Source organism: Rattus norvegicus, chromosome 8, assembly GCF_021556685.1.
Source record: "Rattus norvegicus strain SHRSP/BbbUtx chromosome 8, alternate assembly SHRSP_T2T, whole genome shotgun sequence".
In the NCBI taxonomy this organism is placed as follows: domain Eukaryota; kingdom Metazoa; phylum Chordata; class Mammalia; order Rodentia; family Muridae; genus Rattus; species Rattus norvegicus.
In genome coordinates this window covers 124,113,685-124,139,704 of record NC_141541.1, presented here as the reverse complement: position 1 = coordinate 124,139,704, position 26,020 = coordinate 124,113,685, and the positions used below count along the sequence as shown (strand labels likewise).

Here is a 26,020-nt window from a genome sequence, read left to right as displayed (position 1 = left end):
TATAGCAGGACTCACTAGTCAGGATACGTGCATTCCCACATAGAAATTACAAAGGCACATATGTGCATGGGGTGCCTCTGTATCATGTACTTTCTAGTATGCTGGATTAAGTTCCTGACAGATGGAGCCTACTACCAGCCACTGCCCTGGTTCCCTTGGATCCATGGATGAAAGACAGACACACAGACACACAGACACACACATACACACGCACACACACACACACACACACACACACACACACACTAGCTTACTTTTAATATTCCTTTTAGCTCAGTGGCAGGGCATTTCTAAGCCTCCCACAGCTAAGTGCCCTTACCTTCACTCCCAGCTCAACATCTCTAAATCTGCCCTCAAATTAACTGCCCAGTTACCTTCTCCTTGCTCAGTACTCTAAATCTGCCCTCAGCTTAGTCGTGTTTCTAATCCCCCACCTGCTAACCCAGGCCCAGTCAGGGAAGCGGCCAATGGACACTCTACCAGAGATCTCACATGACTAGTGGCTCTCTCTCCCTCTGAAGCATGGGGAGTCTCCTTCCCTCTCCCTGTGTCTCCCAGCCTGCCAACAGGAACATGGAAGTCCTGCCTCTTCCACCCAGTCATTGGCCACTAGTATCTTTATTGATCAATCAAAAACCAAGTGCGGAACAGGACCTTCAGTTCACACGCAAATCATCAGAACCACCCCCTACCCATGCTTCTAACTTTGCTATGATGGCTACAAGTTGGGTTGATTTTCTATTAGATTCCCCATTACATAATCCCTCCACATGAGACATTTATCTGGATTTTTTTTAAATAGATGCCAATATGAAAGGGCCAGGATTTGTTTCTATGGTATGTACATGTTTGTTTGGGTATATGTGAACAAGTACATGTGTACATGTATGTGTGTTCGCCAGCCTACATGTGTGAAAATATATATATACATATATATGATCTCTATGTGGTATGATGTATGTGTATGCATATGTATATGCATGTGTATATGATATGTGTGTGTGTATGTGTGTGTGTGTGCATACATGTATATTCATGTTTAGGCCAGAGTTTAACCTCAGATGTCATTCCCAGGAGATACTCAGCATTGTTTTTGAGATAGGCTCTCACTGACCAAACTCTCAAAAAGTATGGCTGGCTGGTTGGCTGCTTAGTGAGCCCCAACCAATCTCCACTACCCCAGTACTGGGATTAGAAGATTACATTCACAGCGTCACCCAGATTTAAAGTGTGCTCTAGGAATTAAACCCAAGTCTTATGTTTGCCCTTCACTGTCTGAACTATCTTCTCAATCAGACCTTGTTTGTAAAGCATGTATGGACATGTGGCAGGGGCCGTCCTGAGCCCCAATTGCCACAGTGGGGCCACTCCTGGAATGGCCTAGACTTTCCTCCAATTCCTCTTTGGGTTTGAGAAGAGCACTCTTGCAGCAGGATCATAGAATTAGATTAAGGCTCTGCCTGCTCCGCTTACTGTGTTTGCCCTTCTGGGTGACTCTGACTTGAATGCCAGTTTCAGAGCATGCTGGGAAGTATGAAATGGATGGGATGAGAGCAGAGAGAACAAAAACACATTAATTACCCCCCACCCCCACACGCAGGTTCCTTCAGTGAGTGTCCTTTTACTTGGTTGGTTTCTTTATATTTCAGTTCTCTGCATCTCCACACACAGAGAGAATTTCTTTGCAAACTCTGTCTATCCAATTTCATTGCTTTCATTTAAATATTCCAATTGGAACACTTTACAAAGTAGACCGTCCATGCTAAAAGGCAGCACGTGGATTTTCTGCCAGCTTGAGGGGGAGAGCAGACTTGTGCAACACGTTCCATCAGTATATGGAGCATTAGATGGACTATGGGTGCCTGGGCATGTCCTTATCAGCCCAGGGTAGGTTCTCTGCCCACTGCCTGTCAAAGACCTAGAAAGGATTGTTAAAAGCTAACCAGATCTTCCATGGCAAAGGAACTGCCACGTCTGGTTATGCACACACTTCGTTCTTGGAAAGCACACATTACTTCAACTTCCCTTGGACATTTACCAAGATGTGGCTCCAGGGCTTTCCTTCTCTGGGGTCTCATCTCTAGCTTTCAGTCAGCTTCATGGACCCTTTGTGATTGGTCAGACGCTAGCATGGACTTCCCATGCATTTATCCCCCAATAAACAATTACTGTATTAGTAGTGCCACAGGCTCCCTCCTACACAGTGAGGTCATCATTGCCTGAATCCATATTGTCTACAGAGAAAGACAGTTAAGGAGTATGCTGTATTTTCCAGCTTAGGGTTCCATGCCCAAGTCATTATCTTAACTGTAATTGATCTCCTCCCAAACTCCGAAAGCTCAGAATTCAAAATCAAGGGCATAATTTGCTTTCTGTGAGGGTGCCCCTTCCAGGCTTTTCAATGGCTTCCATGATGGCCCTTCTTCTGTGTGTGTTTGTGTGTTGTGTGTGTGTGTGTGTGTGTGTGTGTGTGTGTGTGTGTGTGGTGTGTGTAGGGTGGAAAGTAGGCTCTTAGGTATCTGTTTCTAACCTAAATCACAGATTCTTTCTCACCGCAAACCCACCCTTGTTGTGCCCTCTCACTTTAATTGCTTTTTCAGAGGTCTGTCTTCCAATACAGTTGTGCCAGAAGTCAAGAATTCAATGTATGAGCTGCGGAGGCGGGAGACACATTCAATCTATAGCAGAGACTGTTTTTTCCTTCTTGAGAAACTTTCAGCTGCTTCAGTTACAGAGCAAAGAAAAGCAATAAAGGAGAAGGTGGATATATATATATATATATATATATATATATATATATATATATATATATGCCACAATTGCCTTAAAGAATCCACATATGAGAGGGCAAAGGGGTGGTGCAGTAGAAGCTGGGAAAGTATCTGTGTAGACAGATTCCACACTGTGCTGCTCCTTGGGAAAAGTAAAAACAGGATCATAGGGAAGAGAAAGTTCCAGAATCCCAGATGTGTGAATAGTGGGTATGAAAAGTCATCTGAAATTTTGGCAGTAGGCTGATTGGCTGGTGACTGAATGCCATCCTCATTGCAATGGGAATCCATGAAAGACTGTTAGGCAGATGAGCATAGTGGTAAGGCATTCTTTGAGGGACAACATAGAGGAGTATTGAGTGATGTTTCCGTCCGAGTCCTGTCTGAAACACATTGGTACACAGAGTAAATATTCAGCAAACCATTCAAAGCAGAAAGTAGAGGGCCAGAAGCTTGCTCCACCGCCAGGAATACACGTGGTTCTTGCAGACGACCTGGATCTGGTTCCCAGCTCCCACGTCAGATGCCTCACAGCTCCAAAGCTTCCTACACCCTCTTCTGGCCTCTGTGAACACCTGCATGTGCACGGTGCACATACAGACCAGCAGGCAGACACGCATAGACACGCATGCGCATAAAAATAAAGAGCGCAAAGGTCCCTACAGTCCTAGCCCCTGCTAGGCTGAAGCAAGAGGATTAACACGAGTTTAATGCCAGTCTGTTCTACATAGTGAGATCCTAGCTCAAAACCAGTGTTTCCTGTATGGCAGGATGATATGAACCTGCAATCCCAGCACTCAGGGGGCTGAGGCTGGAGGATCAGGAGTTCAAGGTTAGCCTCGGTTACTTAATGGGTCAAGGACCAGCTTTTGGTTGCATGAGACCTCATTTCCAAAAGCAATCCTCCAGAGCAAGGAGAATTTGGTATAATTTTGAGTTGAGTATATAAATACATATACTTCTATATATATGATCTATATATTAAATATATATATATATGTATATATATATATATATATATCAGTATAATTGCCCTTCTGGGATATAACTTCTGTCCTGGTAGGTGTGTACCTAGTGTCCCTTTAAAAGCATCAGTCTTAGCTGGAAGAGCCACTGAGCAGGTGTAGGAAGAACATGTCATAGAATGGATCAGTTGGTTTTGTTGTTTGGCTTTCCTATCTACACATCTAAAAAAATCCATCCAAAGGATATGGCTTTTTAATAATCCCCAGTAAGGATTGGAAAGATGGTTTAGCAGTGAAGAAAGCTCACTGCTGTCACAGAAAACCTGAGTTTGGTTCCCACCACACCTGTCAGAGGACTTAGAAACAGATCCAACACCCTCTTCTGGCCTCCACAGGCACTGCACTCACAAGTGCACAGACCCACAATATATATAAAATAGGTTTAGCTTACATAAATTTATAATAAAAATATGAAGTTGCTAATCCTTGCTTTGAAACATTCACAACTTGAGTATTGGCAACCTCAAATCTTAGGTTCCCTCTATCCAGCAGAAGTACCATGAAATGTTTCCTTTTAGATAAACCCTTGTGAGTCTGTCTTCAAAGTGTCAGTGAGTCCTTAGAATTAATTAATACTTTTTCTTGCTAATTATAAAAGGAGCGTCATGACTGACTCTTGCTATGAATTTAGCAAAGTCAAAGAGTCTTTGCTTTATCCCAATAGATAGGAACGTGAGTGCATAGTCTTTCTCTGGTGACCTTGTCTTATCTGTTCCATGGCTACTTTGGTCTTTCATGTAAATGGAGCTATGTGGGAAAATGGCTTAAAATCCCACTGAAGTATTAGATCAGCAGACACCTGGTAGACACTGAGGCCTCTCCTGCTCTTGATAGGTATGCAGATGGCTTTAATATCTAGGCTTCTCTTCTGTGGAAGAGAAGGTTCTTCCCTTGAATTTGTGAGCTCCTAATTTCACCCAGTATTATTGTATAATTGTTCAGTGGGTGTTCCGGAAGGCCAAGGAACTTAAATCCAACCCACAGTCTCTTGGAGCATGTCCCATAATCCTGTTACCTACACCACTTCCTTGGTCGAATCCAGAAAGTTCTTGTTCCAATCCAGACTCAAATCATCCTCTTTCTTCTCCTTCCGTGGATAAAATATTCTCTGAGGGAGGCATGGATATTACCACAAAATACCTAGAACAACCTTCCTAACGCTACAACCCTTTAATACAGTTCCTCATGTTGTGGTGATCCCCCCAACCACAAAAATTATTTTCATTGCTACTTTATAACTGTCATTTGCTACTGTTATGAGTTGTAATGCAAATATCTGATATGTAGGATATGTAATATGTAACCCCTGTGAAAGGGTTGTTCAATCCTGAGAGGGGTCACAACCCAGCAAGTAGAGAACCACTGATCTAGAACCTTCTAGCAATAAATTCTTCTTTCAGATGGCCTTACAAAGCCTGGTGCCCTTTGCTTTTGGAGGACAATTGTACAACACCACCATTTGTAAAGCTTGATGCAGTCCTCTACCTGTTCATTACCAACACCGTTGTGTCCACAGTTGATTTTGTAAGATGACTTAAAGTTCACCTGATCTGTCCCTCTTAGAGGGATCAGATATGTAGCCCTTCCAGATGGTGGTCCTGTGAACAGTTCTGTGGGAAAGCAGTCCCAGGGAACTCTCTTTTGTTGATGTGCTTGGCAGGACTGGGTAACAGGCCAAGCAGGCAGCTGCTTCACAAATCTCTTGTTGTTCTCTGTTCACAGATTTTACTCTTCACCATACAGTCTCGCAACCAACCGCATGATCCCGCAGACATCTATCACGCCATTCATTGCCGCCTCCCCTGTCTCCACATACCAGGTACGTCTGTTCACCTGCACCTCAAGCAAGGTCTTTCTTGCCAGTAATATGCTACTGAGAGTCCAAAAGGGCATGGTAGGATTTAAAAAAAAATGGTGGCCTACACAGTAGCCATATCTTAATGTGATACTGTTCCTGTCGGGAATTAATGGAGGGTTCCTGGCTTCCCAGGGTTTCTTTGCATTAGCTCACTAAGTAATCAGATCTGGTTTGCTTTGCACCCTTTCTACAGAGTTCCTTCAATGCTAGGGAATGGTCCTGCCTGTTGTCTGCTGGTTTGTTTGCTCACTTTCCACAGGGGTCTTCTCTAAGAAGCATCTTTGTAGGGAGCCCTCCCTGTATTTTATTCAGGGGTAGCTACCTTTTCATCTCACTACTTTGTCACAGTTGTCTTGGTAAATACCCCACTACGTATTAAATGGGACCTCCCAGGGGGGAAGACAGTGAAGACCTTAAAACATGTCTCTTCTTCCTGCTCTTTACCTCATTTCTTATTCTTAAAAAGATCAGATGTTGGGATCCCACATGTTGAAATTGTTGGGGCATTTGAGACTCACTGTGTGTCCTAGACCAGGTCTTCCAGCCAGTAGTTCTGAGTCCAAAGGCGGATGGAAATAGCCACGCTTCTGCAAAACTCACTTCTCATCTTGCTCTTGTGAGCTACCTACCAGCTATGCCAATCCACCACTCCATTCTCTCTTCTGCTGTTGTTAACCACTCTTCCAGTTCTCATCATAAAGTGCCTGTAAATGCCACATAGGGAGAGCCTGGGAAAGTACACACACGTGTGTGCACTCGTGATTTCTTTGTAGTATGCAAAATGGGTGTGGGCAGATGTTTCAGAACGGGCAGGAAGCCAGTGTTACCTACTGCCATGAATTTGGTGGTGTTCCCCAGCTCAGCCACTCTATACATTTTCCAGGATGTCCCATCTGTCAGACCATCAAAATTGAAGTGTATACACACTTTCCCTTAACCACCGAATCTCCCCAGAAGCACACCATTCCTTTATGACACGCAGACTCTTGAAACAAGATCTCCACACCAACGGGGTAGATTCTTGTTTAAATTGCACGAGGTCTTTCCAGAGTGGCTGACTTCTTAATTGTCTTCTCTTGGGACCCATGAGGCTGTGTGCAGGTGTGTTTCAGTTTCATTCTCCCTTCAGGCGTGTGTGTGTGTGTGTGTGTGTGTGTGTGTGTGTGAGAGAGAGAGAGAGAGAGAGAGAGAGAGAGAGAGAGAGAGAGAGAGACGTGTTGTGTTGTCTGTTTTCTAATCTTGGCTCCTGCTGGAGCCAAGACCGCCCACTGAGCCACTGCATGGAATATTCAGGCAGCATCATGAACAAATATCCACAGGAAAGTGATTATCTCCTTCCAAAGATTACAGCAATTTCCTGTGTTGTTAATTCTTACTTTGCACCACTTAAACAAAAGACAAAACAAAGCAACTAACGTAGGTTGGTGAATATTGGAGTAAAAACCCAATATACCATAAAAATAGAACCTCGCTGGCTTTCTATGTGATGATCCACGTACACGGATTTTCTCATACGGCTGACACATGACATTTTGGAAGAGCGGGTGACTTTCCTACACATTTTTATACACAGTACCAGTTGTCATGGGAGAGAGTAATATCTCAAACATGTTTAAGTTGACCTCGACCTAAAACATTCCTCCACACTTTCTGTTCTGTTTCTTTCTGACACTAATTTCGCTGCTTGGCTAGTTCTAAGATGGGGCCACCTGCACACGTGAGGCTTCAATTGCTAATGGAACAATTGGGGAGTCTTAGCAGTCAACTTCGGATTCTTTCAAATGTTTCCCTGGGTGTCCCTGGGAGCCAACCTACAAATAGTCTCTGGGGCTCTTCAACTCTGACTGTGAAAGAAGGTTTCAGGGTTCAGCCATGAGAGCTGGGGGAAGTGGGTCAGTCAAATGCTTGCAATCCCCAAAGCCACAGAAAAACAGGTTTAGTGGTCCAGATTTGTAATCCCAACTAGGGAGGTGGAGTCAAACAGGTTTGGGACTTGCTTGGCTTGTCCAGTCAGCTTAGCATACTTGATGCATTCCAAGCTAGTGAGAGGCCAGTCTGAAAGGAAAAAAAAGGGAAATGAAATGAAATGAAAGAAAAATAACAACGAAGGAAAACAAGATAAAATTTACCTTATGAATGACACCTGGTGCTGACTTACATGCACACTTACAAATGCACACACACACACACACACACACACACAGCTTGACCTATGGGGGTATTGCAGCTAGCCACCTAAATGGGGAATTAGGAAATCAGGGCCAGTTTCTGCCTCCACTTCCTAAGACCTAGAGCAGTGCCACTGAACACAAGCACCGGGTTCCCTGTGTGATTGCCTTGTCCTAATGACTGCTGTTTGATGCGTAGGTCCAGAGCACGTCATGGACGCCACACCTGCCATACATAATGCAGCCAACAGTAAGTGTTCTCAGTCACCTGAGGCTCAATGTTTCTATTCTCCAAGGGCAAGCTTTTGGGATGCATAGTGGCTCTGGGGTGGAACTTTGCTCATAGACTAGAACTCTTTCAGACAAACACTTCCTCCAGAAGTAGAAAGGCCACTGGGAAAGGCACAGAAGCACATGCCACAGGCAGCTAGAGATAGAAGTGGGCACAGAGGCAGAAACAGAGATTTGTGTGCAAGAGGACTTGTACTCCAGGAAGAAACTCAGAACTCTTTACACTTAGGCCTGACTTATGAAGAAAAGCTTTTAGGGTCCCCACTCTTTGTTCTGTTCTCCTTACTCCTAATACAGTGCCATAGGCTCTGGGGGACCTTTTGGACCATCATGGCCAAGTGTAGACTCAGCGAAATGCGTTTGTAAAACCTACCGAGGAGAGACGATGCACGGGGAGATTCCATGTTAGAGACTATTTGCCATCCTATTCTTTACTGGGAAAAAAGTCTTCCAAAACCTTCTAAGTACTTCATACTTGCTGGATTTCCCAGTTGTGGTGCCTTTCCTAGGGCTCCAGTGAGAAGAGGAATATATCACAGAAGGACCGAGACTGAGCAAAGGATCCCTCTGGTCGCTGTTGTATTGTATGGTTTTTATAGCTCTATAGGAGAGGAAAGAAGGGGAGAGGGAGTCTCACACACACACACACACACACACACACACACCAAGACACAGACACACACCAAGACACAGACACACAGATACACAGAGAGAGAGACAGAGAGACACAGAGAGAGATGAGACAGACAGAATATTTGAACAGCACACACTCATTAGGGTATGAAATCAAGGTCAGAGCCCTAGACAAGGAATTGTGTCATGTGACAGGTACCCCTTCCTTTTCAATCATTTGATAGTACTTTGTCAGGGGCAGAAACTGTGAGAGAAAAATGTAAAAATGATCATCATGAACATTACCTTCATTATACAATTTTAATCTTTTCAGATAGCTCATTTACATGAAGCAGCCATTGCAAGGACAAGGGGATTAAATATACACTCACTCACACACACACATACACACACACATACACACACACATACACATACACACACACACACACACACACACACACACACACACACATCTTAACACCACAGAAGTTGGAGTCGTATTTGGCAAGTTCCTCTAGTTTCCCTTTCCCTTATTTATACATCTTAGGGCCTTTCTAAGTTCATCTTGCCTTTGTTCTATAAATTATACCAAGATGTCCAATGCAGAGCAGAAATCCAGACTCGCTGTCCCAGTCACGAGATAAAACTCAGTATGTTCTGCCAAAGCAATATATAGCCTTGTGCAGACAGAGCCAGCACAGGGAAAGCACAGCACGCTCGGCAAGCTCTGGAGAGGAGACTGTCCAGCAGGAACCAATCGACATCTATAAAAAAATAGTGTGCTCACCTACAGAGTATTAATGCTCACCGTCTCTCTCTGAGGCAAGCACCGTTACCTTGTGGCCAGAAGGAATGCACATCTGGAAAAGTCAGAACGTTTTTCCAGATGTCAGGCCTGGATGAATCCAAGTTCTTCTTAAACCATTAAAAGGGGGAAGTGAGAGAGAGAGAGAGAGAGAGAGAGAGAGAGAGAGAGAGAGAGAGAGAGAGAGAGAGAGAGAGAGATTGCATAGATCTTTATTTCCCCTGAAACCAGGGACTATAGCCAAAGCATTCGGATTCCTCCTCCTCCACCCCAGCAGATCTTCAGCTCTGTCTTAATGTGTGTTTAGAGCACCATCTTTCTTTGTCAAATAGTAGGGGTGTGTGTGTGTGTGTGTGTGTGTGTGTGTGTGTGTGTGTGTGTTTAATATGTCTTTGGAGTTTTCTAGCTGTGGCTTCTGGTCGATGAGACCAAAACACTTTGTACTACTGAGCTATGCATCGTGGTTGGGCTTGGTCTCTAAGACTAACATATGAGGTCTGTGGCTCTCTTACATGGACAAAGGATGGCCTAGGCCACCCACTACTTTGTTTTCTGAATGTGAGCTAAACAGTGTCATGGCAACACAGAGTTTGCGCCATCTGTCTTCCCCTAACATGCTTTCTGACTGTCTATACCGTCTAAAGAACATTACCAGCTGGCCTGAGGTCTTTACCAGGGTTAGACTTAAACTGGTCTCTCTCCATGATACTAAAATATAGTTTAGCTATCTAAGGCCATAAAACAGACTAACTGGAGCTGGCAAGACTGAGCAAGTTGATGATCATTGTGTTGATTCTTGGCTGGGATGGTTGTGCTTGGAAGCCTTCCTAGCTAGTTGGGCAGCAGATTAAACTTTCCTTGTCCTTACATGATCATAGTAATATCTAAATAATTATGGATTTCAGTCATTAAATGAAGCATGGTACCAACGCTTGGAAGTATGCTTTGTCAAACTCAAATTCTCAACAAATGGTTATTATTGAGTTGGAATAAACAGATGTCTAATTCTATTTTAAGTAGCGTCATTTGTAGAAAATGGCTGTTTGTATAGAAACAAACCTAAGGGCTAAGAGTCACCCTTCTCTAACACGTTTAGGAGCTATTTAAATTCCTTGCCAGTAACTGTGGTACAAATACCTTTAGCCATAAATAAGTAAAATTAATTATACCAGCACTTAATTTCCTAATTAAACCATTTAACAACTAACTCTCAAAGATAATAGCTATTAGTATACTTTTATTACTAAGCAGAGCTTGATTTACAAGCATGTTCATGTAGTCGATACACATGTCTCAAATATTGAATTCCAATTTATTTTCAGTTTCTCTCATTGTCCTGGTTAGCATGTCACTTTGACACAGCCTGGAATCAGCTGAGAAGGAGTCCCAGTAGAGGAATTGTCCATATTAGATTGGTATGTGAATGTATGGGAGGAATTACCTTGATTGACAAGGGATGAAGGGTATCCACTATGGGCGATAACATTCCCTTGGTAGAAGACCCCCAGCATAGAAGGAAACTAGGACAAGAGGTGGAGCATGGGAGAGAATGAGCCAGAAAACAGTTCCTTCGTAGTTTCTACTCTTCCTTCACCCATGGACCTTGATCCATGAGTGGAAGATAATAAAACAACCTTTTCCTCACTTAAGTTCCCGTTTGGTCATGGTGTTTGTCTTAGCAACAGAAAGAAAAGCAGGACATGCCTCTATCACATATTCTATCCCCATCTTTACACACACTTGTGTCTGAGCCTTTTGTAGTGATGTCTTCTTATATTTTTGGTTGTGAGCCTAGCCTTTAACGGCTGAGCCATCTCTCCAGTCCTGTAGTGATGTCTTCTTACATTGCCCTTTTGAGTTGAACAGATGCCTCAGCCCTACCCATAGTCCCTAGGTTTGATTCAGGGGATCCTGAGTTCTCAAAAGGGATATTAATTGAAAAGCAGAATCGTGCCTCTGTGAAGGCATTAAAAATTAAAGTAGAACCCAGGCCCTGGGCTGTTTTGCCTGAATGCATGAAAGATTAAAGGAGGAGTGGTGATGGTTGGTCACTGAGAACTGACTGTGGAGAAAGGGGTGGGTGTGTACACTGAGAGGAGGGAAGGAACAAGTGAGTGCTACTGCCACACACCTGACAAGAAGCAACTGTGTGGAGAGAAGACATCCCTCCAGCAACTTGAGGGAAAGGTTTTCTGCTCCCTAGTGGGTTAGAGAGATACAGTTAATCCTGATGGGGAGATATTGCATCAAGAAGAGTTGTCGGCTGTGGAGTAGACATGGCTTGCTCACACTAGCTCCAGTCAGAAAAGAGAGGAGCAAAATGTGGGTGCCTTGCTGGCTTTCTTCTTTGTTCCATTGTGTTCGGTCTGAGATAGGCCATGCCATAGGAAGGCACAACCCATATTCACAGGGGTGTCTCCCCCTCAGTATCGCTCTCAGGAAATACCCTCGCAAATACAATCAAAGTGAGCTTCGTCTCCAAGTCCTAGGAATTTTTAAAACTAATCAGACTGACAATCCAAGTTAACAACTACACTACCTTGCCAAAGTTTGCTGCTCCAGTTTGCTTGTCTTCAATCTAGATTTTTCTAAGCACTGTTCCTTTGTATTGACCTAGAACAAAAGATTCTGGGGAGATGGGATGAAAGTCTCCTATTGTGGGCCATAGCCACTATTCTGGTCTTTGTACAAGGAAATTCACAGTTCGCTGTAACAGGACCCAGAGACCTCACTGGATCTTATGGAGTGTTGCCAGTCCCACTTAGGGAAGAGCACCGTGTCTGTTTGCACTGCTTGCCATAAAGCAGAAGAAACTCTGAGGTGGGAGGACTGTTGCCCATTTGGCTCCTTCGTACCATATGGGAGCTACTTTGTGGATGTGCACAGTTGTCTCTGTGACTCAGCAGAGGGCTCCAGGCTGTTCTCTTAGATCTCAGCATCGCCCTCCCAGGCTGATGGGTTGCACGGCTTGCCTGCTCTCCAAAGCAGCATGTGAAATGGGAAGGGTGCATGAGTGCGGTGTGTGCACAGATCTGTACTCCAGTGTATGCAGGTTTTGTTAACTCCATTCTGCTGGCTAGGAGAGAAAGCAGAGTTGCATCTCCTTCAACTCCTTGTAGCTCCTTTGAGTCCTAAGTCTCCTATTCTTCATACAATTAGTGTTTCTCATTTCAAGGAGAAAGCTCACCTTGTCTATCTACTTCATTACAGTTTGGTTATCCAATTACAGCTGTGTAGGAACTGTGAGGTCTCCTTGTTGCAGCTTTTATAGTTCTATCACCATGGGGGCTACACGGGGGGAATTTTAATGGCAAGCACACCCCGTGTCTAGGGCTAAAGGGCAAATGGCAACTTTCCTTTGGTGACAGGGCTGTTTCAGCCAGGACACTGAATGTGAGTCTTCTCTGCCTGAATCTAGGTTGTGGCTGCTCAGTTTCTAGGGCCGTTTTCTGACAGAACATGGCTTTGGAAGGAAGTTTTTGTTTGTGTTCTGCAAGCACTGCTTTTGTAAGACTTCTCTTTTATGTCAACACCTGAACAGAACAAAACATCAAAACCTTCATGTTTTCATTACTCAAGTGTCGAGATGTTTTGAGTATCTGCAGAAGTAACCTGGCTATAAAAATACATGTATTCAAGTGAAAAAGTTCCCTATCTAATAAGAACAGCTAACTTCTGGGCCATATGTTACTGCTTTTAGCAGAACAGAATCCATACAGTTGGTAGTCTATGAACAGCCATCTTCTCTCTGGTTCCTTTTTTTTTAACTACTCCCCCAGAGTGAAGGAGTTCTGAGGAAAGCTCTTTCCACAGTAGGCCACTTACTGCTTTGCTGCTGTTGGACAGAGAACTCTGGCATTCTTTCTACAGTACTTGTTCAATCTTAGGTGACCCGGAAACAGCCATATGAGGTCTACCCTTCTACACCTTCAACCTCTTGTAGAGTGTGAGAGGATTTGCAACTAGGATTCCTTCATGCACAGATTCTCTTCCTTAGACATAACCGTCATGTTTTACGTGGTCAAAGAATGATCTACAGTAGCCATAGTTTTGGTTAGGCTTTTAAGTATGGAGAAAGCCAAAGTAACATAAAAGAATAAACAGAAAGGCATAGATAGATAGATAGATAGATAGATAGATAGATAGATAGATAGATGGATGGATGGATGGATGATGGATAGATAGATAGACAGACAGACAGATGATAAATAGATAATAGATGAGAGAGAGAGACAGGGAGAGACAGAGAGACAAAGAGGTGGGTGGGTGGATGGATGGATGGGTAGATAGGTACATAGATAAATGATAGATGATAGATTCATAAATAGACGGTAGGTAGACAGACAGACAAACAGACAACAAACCGTGATGAAAACCAGCACTCACAAATTCCCTCTGGGGAAACTGCCTAGAGATGCCTCTTTAAAGCAGACAGCTGGAATCTAAGACCAAGCACTGTGTTCCCCCAGGCAAGAGCTTCTACATCAAAGAACAAATGGCAGTGGGCCAGAGATGACATCATCAAAACTGGGTGCTCACAATACCCAGCAGAAAGTGACTGGGGAAGCTGAGGCAGTCAGCGAGAGTTCCTGACCGGGCTTTCTCTCACCACCTGCATGCTGGCTTCTCTCTCATACTCTGCAAGCACTTTTATATCCTGGGATAAACAGTAATCTCTGTGGGAAGTGGTTAGCTCCCCTCTGTTCTCACAGACATGGTGTTTTTACCCTGTGGCTGCTTTGTGTTTCTTCCTTCCATGTTATAGAGTCAGGGGCTAACCTACATCTACAGATAGGGGACCTTGGTGGCCCCTCAGCACAAACGTGCTTAGGCCTGAAATGGCACTGTGGGGCAAGCAATGCTCACTTCCAGAACCAGCTTCTCAGGGAACTCAAACAACACATGATAGTTTACCAGTACATTACACCCCATTAACAGTACCATTCAACCCGGTCCATTTTTAATCATATGGAAATGCATATATATTTAATATGCATTGTGTTACAACTCGATTGACGTTTCCCCACTGATGGAGTTGTCATAGCTTTTATAGCTATAACAAAACACTTGATTTGGGTTTGACAAAAGAGAGTGACTTACTTTGGCTCAGTGAATTAGCCACTTCTTTTTCTTGGTGTGATGAGACACTATAACTGAAACAGCTTATAAAAGAGTTTATAGGGAGCTCGCAGTTTCAGAGGGTTGGTGATGGGAGCATGGCAGCAGGCAGACACACAGGTACTTGAGGAGCAGCTGAGAGCTCTCATCTTAAGACCCAACCACATGGTACATCCAAAGCTAACTGGGAGTGGCCTGGGGTTTTGAAACATCCAGGCCTACCCCAGTGACACACCTCCTCCAACAAGACCACACCCTCCATCCTTCCCAAACACCCTTGCTTCACCACCAAGCAATCAAATCCACCGGCCTATGGGAGCCGTTCTCATTCAGAACCTCAAACTCATAAATTTATGAGGCTTAAAGTTCAAAAAGTCCACTTAGCCTTCTGTCTCCCTTACCCTGGCAGATGGCATCAGAAGGCTCCTGAGAGCCCTTCCACCTTCAGTTTAATCTATAGATTTAACAATCCATTTTCAGCTTCATTAGAATGTGCCCTTTTGTTCATTAGCATTATGGGAAAACTATTATCAAGTGTTTTTGCCTTTAATCAGCTGTATATGTTAGACTTAATCCAAAATCTTTTGAGAAAATGGTTTTATTCCTTTCCTCTTTGCCAACTTTAATTACATATTTTATAATTATGTAATTTTAAATTTATTTCTTGGACCAAAAACTCCATCATGAGCTGCATTTGATCAGAATATAAACTTCTTTAAAACATATTTCTTTTTTTTTTTTTTTTGGTTCTTTTTTTCGGAGCTGGGGACCGAACCCAGGGCCTTGCTCTTCCTAGGTAAGCGCTCTACCACTGAGCTAAATCCCCAGCCCCCATATTTCTAATTCTATCCATTAGTATTCTATTCTTTATTCTGACATCAGGTTTAATTATTAGGATTAATAGGTGCTACACCATTTTATGTATCCTTGTTTTAGTCAAATTTCAATATCACAGTTGCAAGGCCTTTGGAATTATAATTTGAAACAATTACTTGATCCTTAAATTCTGGAAGAAAATTAAAAACTGTATAGGAGGTATGAGGTTGTGGGGGTTTAAAATCACTCACTGCAACACCATCTTAGTGTTTGGGAATATATGTGTATATTTTGCCAAACTCCACTTTAAAGAATAATTCATGAATTCTATCTAATTCATAGAAGAATCAAATATGTAGCTCACTTACAGATCCGTAAACATACTACATGAATCTTACAAGCTATCAGATTTTCACATCATTGGCATTCATATAAGCAGCCCTTTCTGAATGCACTGGGTCACAAATGAGGAGATGAAAGCAGAAAGGGGTCAGTAGTGAAGGAGAGAGAGATTAGAGATGATAGAAGGTACTATTATAAAAGTGAACTACATGTACATATATACATACATGTAGGCATACATGTATATGTACATATATACATGCATGTATACATGCATACATATATACATACACATACACATTCATACATAATGCATACATATGCATACATATATACATGCATACATATATGTGTACATACATATATGCATGCACACATATATATGTACATATACACATACATACATATGTACATGCATATATATGCATACATATATGTGTACATACATATTCGCATACACACATATTCATACATATATACACATAAAGTTATAAATTAATAACTTAAAAGAGGATAGTAGAGGACTAATAATAATGCATAAAGAAAAGGAAATGGCACTTGTAGGTAAATATTTTATAATTTTTGAAAAAACAATCACGGAGTTGTTTTAGGCTCTTCATTGTGATCAAACACAAGGAACATTTGTGCCAAGTTTCCCTTTACTCAGTAAGAGCTTCTCTTACTGAGGCCCCAACTGTGATAACCAATCACGTTTCACGTTACACAATGCAAAGGCTTGGATTCAGTGAAGAAGATCAACGGTTTAAAATAATGATGCACCAGAAAGATCTGGGATGCCCTCTTCATGTTAGAATCAGAGGAAAGGAACTCTTTATCTTCTTCTCTCAAGATGGACAGTCCCATCATAAAGAAAAAGTAATGCATTTAAGATGATTTCTCTAGAATATACAGTCAGGGAAGGGGGGATTGTCAAGAGATGGGATGGTTCAGTGGTTAGGAGCACTGACTGCTCTTCCAGAGGTCCTGAGTTCAAATCCCAGCAACCACACGGTTGCTCACAACCATCTGTAATGAGATCTGACGCCCTCTTCTGTTGTGTCTGAAAACAGCTACAGTGTATTTATATATAATAGATAAATAAATCTTTTTTTTTAAAAAGAGTCCTTTAAAACAAGAATGTACAGTTGGAACCTGTCTAATGTTTAAGAGTTATATGAAGAGGAACTGAGGAGCATCTTTGAGGGCAGAGAAGAGAAAAATGAACGTGATCTGAAGGACAGTGTCTATGAGTGTTAAATAAAGCATGCTAAGTAAAAATCACATGCAAAAGTGTGGAGGGTAGATCCCGAGGAATTTCACTGATTTTGATCAACTCAGGTATCTGCTCTGGGGAATGGAGGAGGATTTGGCTGGAATCATGATTCCTGGTCCTATTGGAATGAAGCTCATTTAGCCAATTTTCACAGGCTATGACACTTTTTAAAAGACACATATCTATTTATTACTTTTACGTGTATGGGAGTTTTGACTGCATGAATGTATGTGTATCATGTGCATGCAGTGCTCACAGAGGCCAGTAGGGGGCAGAAGATCCACTGGCTCAGAAGTTATACATGATTTTGAATGGCCTTGTGTATGCTGGGAGCTGAACTCAAGTTCTTTGCAAGAGAAGCCAGTGCTCTTAAGTATCCAGCCATGTCTCCTGACCCTCTGACCTCAGTTTTATTAGTTTGGAAATAGCTATGCTGTGGCCTAGAATTTAGGTTCATTTCATTAAATAATAGCATGAATTATAAATTGTTTTACAGAACACTGTGAAAACATTATAAATTCCAGTAGTGTAATGTATAAATCAATCACGAACGGGGAAAAATAACTTTTTGCATGAGGAAAATGTCATTATTTAAGGCTGCTGAACATATAATAACTCTATACCCACAAAGATGTTTTGTTTTATTTTTTGTAAACTCCACCTCTCCAAAGGCATCTTGGAGAACACATTTCCTGCTGTTTGAGGTCCTTGGCTTCAAAGCAGGAGAGCATGGAAACGTTTTAGACTCTTTTGAAATCTCAAAACACACTTTAGCCCTTTCTGATGTAATTCTCAGACCCTTGCAGGCCGGGTAGCACACACCTATCATCCCAGCACTTAGCTGCAGAAGCAACAGGACCCTGAGTGCAAGACCAGCCTGTGCTGTAACAGCAAGCTCCCGTCTCACATTTCCAAGGGCTGTAGGTGTGGCTCAGGGTAAAGCATTTGCTTAGCACTTAGACAGCCCTGGATTTGGTCTGCAGACTCTCAGCATAGAGGTTGGTTCTAGATGCTTCGGTCTCTGTGGACACTGGGCATAATTACTGTAACATTCCATCCTCGATACTGTGGAAATTGGTTATTGCACTTGGGTGTATGCATCTGTTATTATGTACACTTTGGTGTTACTTTACTCTGTTACTTTTTTAATAAAACTTTAGATACAGCACCTGACCATAAGAGTGAATGACTAAACAGACTGTCTTAGGGTTTCATTGCTGTGAACAGACACCATGACCAATGAAAGTTTTATAAAGGACAGCATTTAATTGGGGCTGGCTTACAGGTTCAGAGGTTCAGTCCATTATCATCAAGGCAGGGAGCATGGCTGCATCCAGGCTGATTTCTACATCCCCCCACCCCCAAGAACAGACTGAGCATCCTCAGGCAGCTAGGACGAGCCCTCCCCCAAGCCCACCCCCACAGTGACAAATTTCCTCCACACCTTCTAATAGTGCCAATCCCTGGGCCAAGCATATGCAAACCATCACACAGACAAAATTCCAATCAACGTCACCTCCTGCGTGTCCTTAGGGAGTATTTAGAATCTCTTCATTGCACCATGGTCAACGAACTAGAATGCCACAGCCCAGCCTGTTCCTCCTTAAAGTGTCAGCATTACTGCCTTAATAGTTAACATTCAGCATAACTCGATACACATGCTAACTGACCTTCGAAGAAGGCTTCATTTCCTAAAGGATGCAAAAATGTAACTAAAAGAATACCCACGCCAGACTATCCAGAAGGTGACACATTACTGGGGTGACACAATCATGTAGAGTCAGGGCAAATCATTCATTTTACACACGTTGCCGTGGCAACCAAGGCTACTAAGGGAGACACTGAAGGGCTGAGAGTGAGGTCAGGAGACTCTGAACATGTCCTCTCACATCTAAGTGCCTGTTAATTATAGTGATCTTCAGCACTCATTAAACAGGTGCTCATGGATGGGTTCAAGTTGTTAGGGTAACCCTAAACTTCAGATAATGCTGTTTTCATTGTCCTGCCTCTTGCACCATGGTTGGAACTCTACATTTCTGAAGAGGTGGGTGGTTGCTGTATTATCCTTGGGGAGCCTGCTCTGGTGCTCCGGCTTCAGGTCAGGGTCTTCCTTAATGACGCTGATAGGTTGGCCAATTAGTATGAGCCAGCGAAGAGGTGGATGCAGATTAGGAAAAGTCTTCAGGTCCATAATATAATATACTCATTGCCTTCTAGCAGCAGGTCCGTATTATTCACTGATTTTTATGTTCTCTCATCTCTTCTCTGTCCCATGTACTGAGAATCTGGCAACTTTGGGAGATTTTAGGCACACCGTGCCCTTTATAGCCATGTTTGGACAAGATGCTCAAAGCTGACAGAGAGGGGGAATGACTTCCCGCCCAGTCTCGTCCGTCTCCTCCCATCCCTTTCCTTCCAGGAGGTCTGAGAAGTCGGCAGCTATGGTATCTAGAGGAAGCAGTTGTCTGTGTTTTCACAGTAAGGATGAGTGACACTTAGAAGAAAAGAACCAGGTTGAAAGAGTTTACATGGGTTGTTTTAGAACGTGTTAGAGTTTCTGATTCCTGTGGGGCCTAACTTTCTATTGAAAAGTTTCCATTTATTGATTAGATCGCTACTTGTTAGTTACTTGTTAGTGATAAGATGGGTTTGAATAAAAAGAGTGAGATCTTTTCTTTCCAGACCCAAGGTGAATGAGTAACTAAGACTTTGCCACGAGTCCCCTCAGCTTATTGGAGTCCCTGTTTCATCCAGTCCAGGACACAGCTAGGGATACATTAGGACAGTTATGCTGGTTGGCTGCGTGGCGGTCTAAAGCTGTAACAGGAAACCATCTTCCCCCCAGTGCCCAGGAGGCAGAGTTGCAGAGGCATGCCTTGGAATCCATCCAGGGCCGCACAGTAAGAGCACGCCTCAGAAATAAAGAAGCAGAGACACAGACAAAGAAACCAGGAATATAACCCAAACTAAGGAAAAGGGACGGTGTTCACAACGGAGGAAATCAGTTTGTTAACATTTAAAATATGGGTTGCTACAATGGGGCAGGTCAGTTTTGTTCTAAATTTTCTGAAACCCAAGTCAACATGGGAGAAATGAGAAAAGGAGGGGTGGAAGCAAGAGGCGAGAACTAAGGGGAGAGAAGGAAGAAGGGAAGAAAGGAAGAACGTTTGTCCTCTGGTGCACGTCCGTGGCCCCAGAAGACACTTCTGTCTCTAGTACTCCGCTCCAGACTAATAGTGCACGATGGTACAGCTTCACCTCTCAGCCCAACACGTCAAACAATAGACACAATGCTGTGCTTGCTTCCCATCACTGTGGAAATCATCTTCCAGGAGGAAACATTGCATCTCAGCTCACCGTCTCAGAGCACTCAGTCCAGGGCTTAGTGGGTGTTGTTTCTGCACCTGTGGGGGGAAGTGGCGAGGAAGACAGGGCAGGGACAATAGTGACAGACAGTGATAGAGCAAGTCAGCTCACCACATGGTGGACAAAGAGGAAAGGAAGGAGAGAAAACGGTCAGAGATAAAATAGCCTTCAAGAGTGTGGCAGCTGTCTTCTTGACACAATCTAGAATCACCTGTACAGACTGGCTCAGTGAAGGGTTGACAAAGTCAGGTTGGCCTACGAGTGTGTCTGTGAGGACTGTCTTGATTATGTTCATTGGTGTGAAAAGACATAGACTAAAAGTGGGTGGCATCATCCCCTAGGCTTGAGTCCTGGACTGGATGGAGGAGGAAGATGCACGTGTTTACTCCTCTCTGCTCTAGACTGTGAATGTGAGGTGATTCACTGCCTAAAGCACCTACCATCGTGACTTCCCCAAGGAAGCTGTAACTTGGAACTAGGAGATAAAATAAGCCCCTTCCTTGGTTAGGCTTTTTATTGCTGTGAAGAGACACCATGACCAAGGCAACTCTTATAAAAGAAAAAATTCTGCAGGACTGGCTTACAATTCATTTGGTTTAGTCCATTATCATCATGGTGGGAAGTTCTACATCTTGATCCAAAGGCAGACAGGAAGAGACTAGCTTCCACACTGGTCAGGGCCTGAGCACAGGAGACCTCAAAGCCCACCTATACAGTGACACACTTCCTCCAACAAGGCCACACCTCAGAATAATGCCACTCTCCATGGCCCAAACATTCAAACGCACAGGTCTACAGGGGGCAAACCAATTCAAACCACTACATGCTTCTCCCCTAAATTGCTTTTGTCGGAGTATTTTATCATGGCAACAGGAAATAAAAGTCTTTGGTGCTCTCAGCCTCAAAAAGTAATCATTGGGATCTTGTCACCACCAGTGTGCTTAGGATGCAAAATTTGCCTGTGCACATGTCACCTAAAATTCTGGTGTCAGGGTAAAGACCAAGCAGACATGATTACGAAACATATGTGTCTTTCTGATGTGCTCGTCCAGATGATACAGGGCAAAGTGTCCTCCTCAGGAGCAAGCAGAAACCCCAAGACAGAATGATTGGCTATGGGCTGTAAGAGTGCTGGAGTGTCTGCACAGATTGATGACATCACCTTCGCTCCAGCTGGTGTCAACTCCCCCTGCTTGATAATAATCACCCTGGGGTCAATCGATCCCAAAGCTTCAGTCGAGAGAAATGACAGAGTGCTGTGATTTCGGTGTAAAATGTCCTTTACCAGCACCTGTTTTACACACTAGTCCTCCAGGCTGAGTTGCTGCTTGGGAAGACTGTGGAACCTTTAGGCGGTAGAGCCTTGCTGAGAAATGTGGGTGACGGCTAGCAGGCCTTGATGTTTGATAGTCCTACTCCTGCATGCCCAGGCAATCCATGTACCTCACTCTCGTGCAGCCATGTCTTCTCCACCATGGCGGACTCGGTCCCTTCTTAAACTCTAAGTTAAAGTAAGTCATGCTTCCTGATAGGTATTTGGTTACACTGACGAGAAAAGTAACTCATATGGAACAAACCCACCTCATCAGTAGAGACAAGGAGGTACCTTTCTGCTGACTTTGTCCGGAAGATGTGCATGAAATTGATTGACAGCACACTGTTTACTTGATTTGTTTTTAAATGAGGATGATGGGACTGGAGAGATGGCTTGTGTGTTAAGACCATGCGTTGCTCTTCCAGAAGAGCTGAGTTTAATTTCTACCATTCAAAACACATGGTTTACCTGGGACGTCAGCTCCAAAGGATCTGATGCCCTCTTTTGGCCACTATGCGTAGTTGCACTCATGGGCATACACCCACACAGATATACATAATTAAAATGGAAAAAAAATCTTCAAAAAGTAATGAGTGTTTGTCCCTTCTGTGTTGCTCAGCACAGTGGAAAGGAGTGCCAGGAGGAAGGTGAGAGACCCAAGATTAGACTCTGTGGAGGAAGATGTATCTGCAGCCATGTTAAAAGGAAGTTTCCCAGCATAATTCTCACTGAGCACAGAGGAAAGGAGCCCAGTAGTCTCTGGACTCTAAACGTTAAGCTTACATTTCAGGCACTGGAGAGATTCTCAGCCATGAGCAGTGCTTGCTGTTCTCATAGAGGACTCACGATCAGTTCCTGGAGCTTGCATCAGGCAATCCCTAAGGGCCTGCAACTCTAGTCCCAGGGAATCTCTGACATCTTCTTCTGTTCTTCTTGGGCACCTCTGTACCTGTGTACACAGTCTTACACACACACACACACACACACACACACACACACACACACACACACACACACATATACACACACATACACAGAGAAAGAGAGAGAAAGGAGAGAAAGAGCGAGAGAGAAAGAGAAAGAGTAGTAAAAGGATAACCTTTCAAAAACATAACCCCTCTGCTCAGAATAACTCTTATCCAGAGATAATTTTCAAGGGCTTTTAATCAATGTTCACTGTAACTAGTTCTGCATAGCAGTGTTTTATATTAAAAACCGATTCTTTCTTATCGAGCCTTTCATCTTCTAAGTCGTATATCTCTTAAGTACTTTTGATCAATAACTTAAAAATTCATATTGATGCCCGTCTTGTGTTGGGTGCTATTTATAAACAACCCTAGTGTTACACCTCAGGATAATTTCTTCAACTTTCTTAGATGCCTTTGTAGAATCTAGCTCAAAGGAAACTTTAAAAGGTGTCAGATTAGAAGCAGCTCTGTGTAGCACCAGGATTGGAGAAAACACAGAGAAACAAAGGATCAACCTGATACCGAAGGACCAAGGAGCCTTAAGGGTCACCACAGAGGTCAGAGGTCAGCGAAGGACTGGAAGGACTAGAAATGTTACCCAAGCAGCTAAACAAGGAACAACTCTGTCAGGTTCTCCAGCCAATAATGGAGGGAACTGAAGAGCTTGGCCCAAAGGAAGCCAAATACCTCTGGCTCAAGAAGAGAAAAAGGAAAGAGAAAACATGGTCATCAGTCCTCGTCCCAGCCATAGGATAAGTACACAGTTCCATGGGACGTACATCTGGTCTGGGGACGTGATGTGCTAGGCCCTCCTGGTCCCTGCTGTGTGACAGACAAGTCAGCACTGAGAAGAATCCACTTGGGTATCCACGACCTTATGCAGACAGCATCCTGAGGGCAGGCATGAGGCTGAGCTACTGGGGGAGGCTTGAGAACAAAGAACATTTATATGCCAGTGAGCCTGAGAACAGCCAATCGTGGTCTACAACAGTCCTTGGCTGGGCAAGGGCTGGACACACAAAAAGGAGGCTGAAGAGGTGGGGGACTCAACTGTCCAGTGGCCCCACTCACTCCCTTTGCCCCGAGCGCGATAACTGGGGACATCGATAGCCCTGAGTCAGAGGTTAGTTTGACAGTCAACATGGCTCCTCTCTTCCAAGCAGTTCTTTCTGCTCATGGTACTAAGAACTCCAAAACCCACATCCAGATGATATGCCCTGCAGCCTCTTCTCTCCTAAGGGGGCATTTAATACTAACCAGGATTCCAAAGGACTAGGGCAGGTCACGTAGCAACAGACCTCAGTTTTCCAACAGCTTTGTTCGTGCCTCGACACGCCCTGAAGCATCTCTTGCTAGATGGCTTAGAAATTAGCCAGTGCAAGGAGGACCAACTGGAACAGACAGGCAGAGCTCCTACCTAATTTACAGGTCGCAGAGCTCACAAAGGTCAGAAAGTCGCCTGTGGCCTGCAAAGACGGGAGTCCCTTAAAGTGACCACAGCCTCCCTGCGCAGTGGAGCCAACTCCCCCAGGCTTAGTGTCCCTTGGAACAGGATGAAATGAAACAGAAAAGTCCTTGACCCGAATTGCCCATGCCTTCCCCTACAAGGTTCAGAAAGAAACTTCAAAATACAATGTTTATGGTTTCAGATTCATTTTTAATTTTCTTTTTAAATGTTATTTTGGCTCTTTGTCACACACACACACCCCTCATGTTATTATACTCAACATTTTTCTTTTCTTTTTTTTTTTTTTTTTTCGGAGCTGGGGACCGAACCCAGGGCCTTGCGCTTCCTAGGCAAGCGCTCTACCACTGAGCTAAATCCCCAACCCCTCAACATTTTTCAAAAGGCAGATTATTTGTTTTCTCTCCCTCTTTGTGTTTATATTTACTTATTTATTTACTTATTATTTATTTATTTTGCTTACCTGCTTTTCCTTATTGTGTGGGTTTTCCAAATCCTTGTTCTTTTGCCTCCCTCTTTGTGATTTTTTCCCAGTCTTCTTCTTTCCCTTCTTCTCCGTTTTCCCGTCTCCTCTTCTATTTGTTTCTCCTTTCTTCTTTGTTTTTCCCCTGTCTCCTGGCTCCTTCTGTCTTTCTCCTGATTGTTATTTCCATTTTACACAGGTAACTTTCACCTTCAGAGGCTACTGTAAACACTTATAATTTCCTTTTCTGTGGCCATTAGTGACATCTTTAATTGGTTTAAAGTGTGTTACTTTACCTGGTTTGATTTGGTGCGTTGCTGTTATCACGGATCCTGTTCTCTGGAGGCCTCAGCTCTGCAGCAAAAGCAGGTCACTAAGTAGACTCAGAAATGAGAATGGAAAAGGCAAACATCCCCACGGATAGCGGATGGCAACACAAACAAGCGGGAAACGTGGAAAAGCAAGATGGCTGGATTCCTTCAAAGGATCATAACGCAGCAATTAGCAAGTCCAAAGGCTGAGAAACAGGATGAAGACCAAACAATGAATCCAAAAGTTTATCAGTAAGATAATCAGTTTTTGAAAACTAATTCTTCAAAGAGAATGAAGAGGAGCAATGAAGGAGTTAGGAAATACATAGAGGACCCAGAGAAGAAAGTCAATCACATGCGTAAAACAATCAGGCAAGAAATTGAAATTTTGTAGACAGTGAATGATGATGTTAAAAATGAAAAACTCTTCAAATCAAGAAACATAGCAGACAGCTATGCCAGTCGGCTATACCAAGGAATAGAAGAAATGCAGAAGGCAGAAAGGTCTGTCTGTTATCTGTTGCATTCAGATAACAGGAAGAAAAAATTAATCATTGACTGAAATTTCCAAATCATATGGCATACAACCAAGAATGAAAGCCAGGAAAACACAGAGTAGGAGAAAACATGATAAAATCAAAAGGCATAGAAAATATATCCAGTAAACATAGAAGAAAGGTTTCTATGTCTAGAAAAAGAAATTGACATCTCAAGACAAGATACGTTTAGAACTCAAAGTAGACGTGAGTAGAGAAGAATGTCTTCCTGACACACTGTAGCCTAGATGCGACACTTAGAGAACAGCAACAAAAGGGAAACAATGTGGACCACCACAAAAGGGAAAACAAAACCAAAGAAAAACAAAAGAACCAAGCCAACTCACAGTTAAAGGCAAGGACAGCAGGGGAGTGAGGCTTCTCAGAGGGAGCTCTAAAGCCATGGAAAAGCACCTGTTATGCATTCAAACTTTACAATGGTACCTTAGAGAGAGAAGGAGTTTTCTTCCTGGCCAGAGGCATGGAATTCCTTTTGAGCATGATGGATCTGTCA

At 43.3% G+C, this 26,020-nt stretch overlaps 1 protein-coding gene across 1 annotated transcript in view; it reads left to right on the top strand.

Moving 5' to 3' along the window:
* Positions 1-26,020, top strand: part of Rbms3 (RNA binding motif, single stranded interacting protein 3) — a 688,236-nt gene that overhangs the window by 577,252 nt on the left and 84,964 nt on the right. The window contains 2 exon segments of the mRNA NM_001401889.1: positions 5,519-5,615; positions 8,022-8,072. Of these exon segments, the coding sequence (NP_001388818.1) occupies positions 5,519-5,615; positions 8,022-8,072 (148 nt within the window).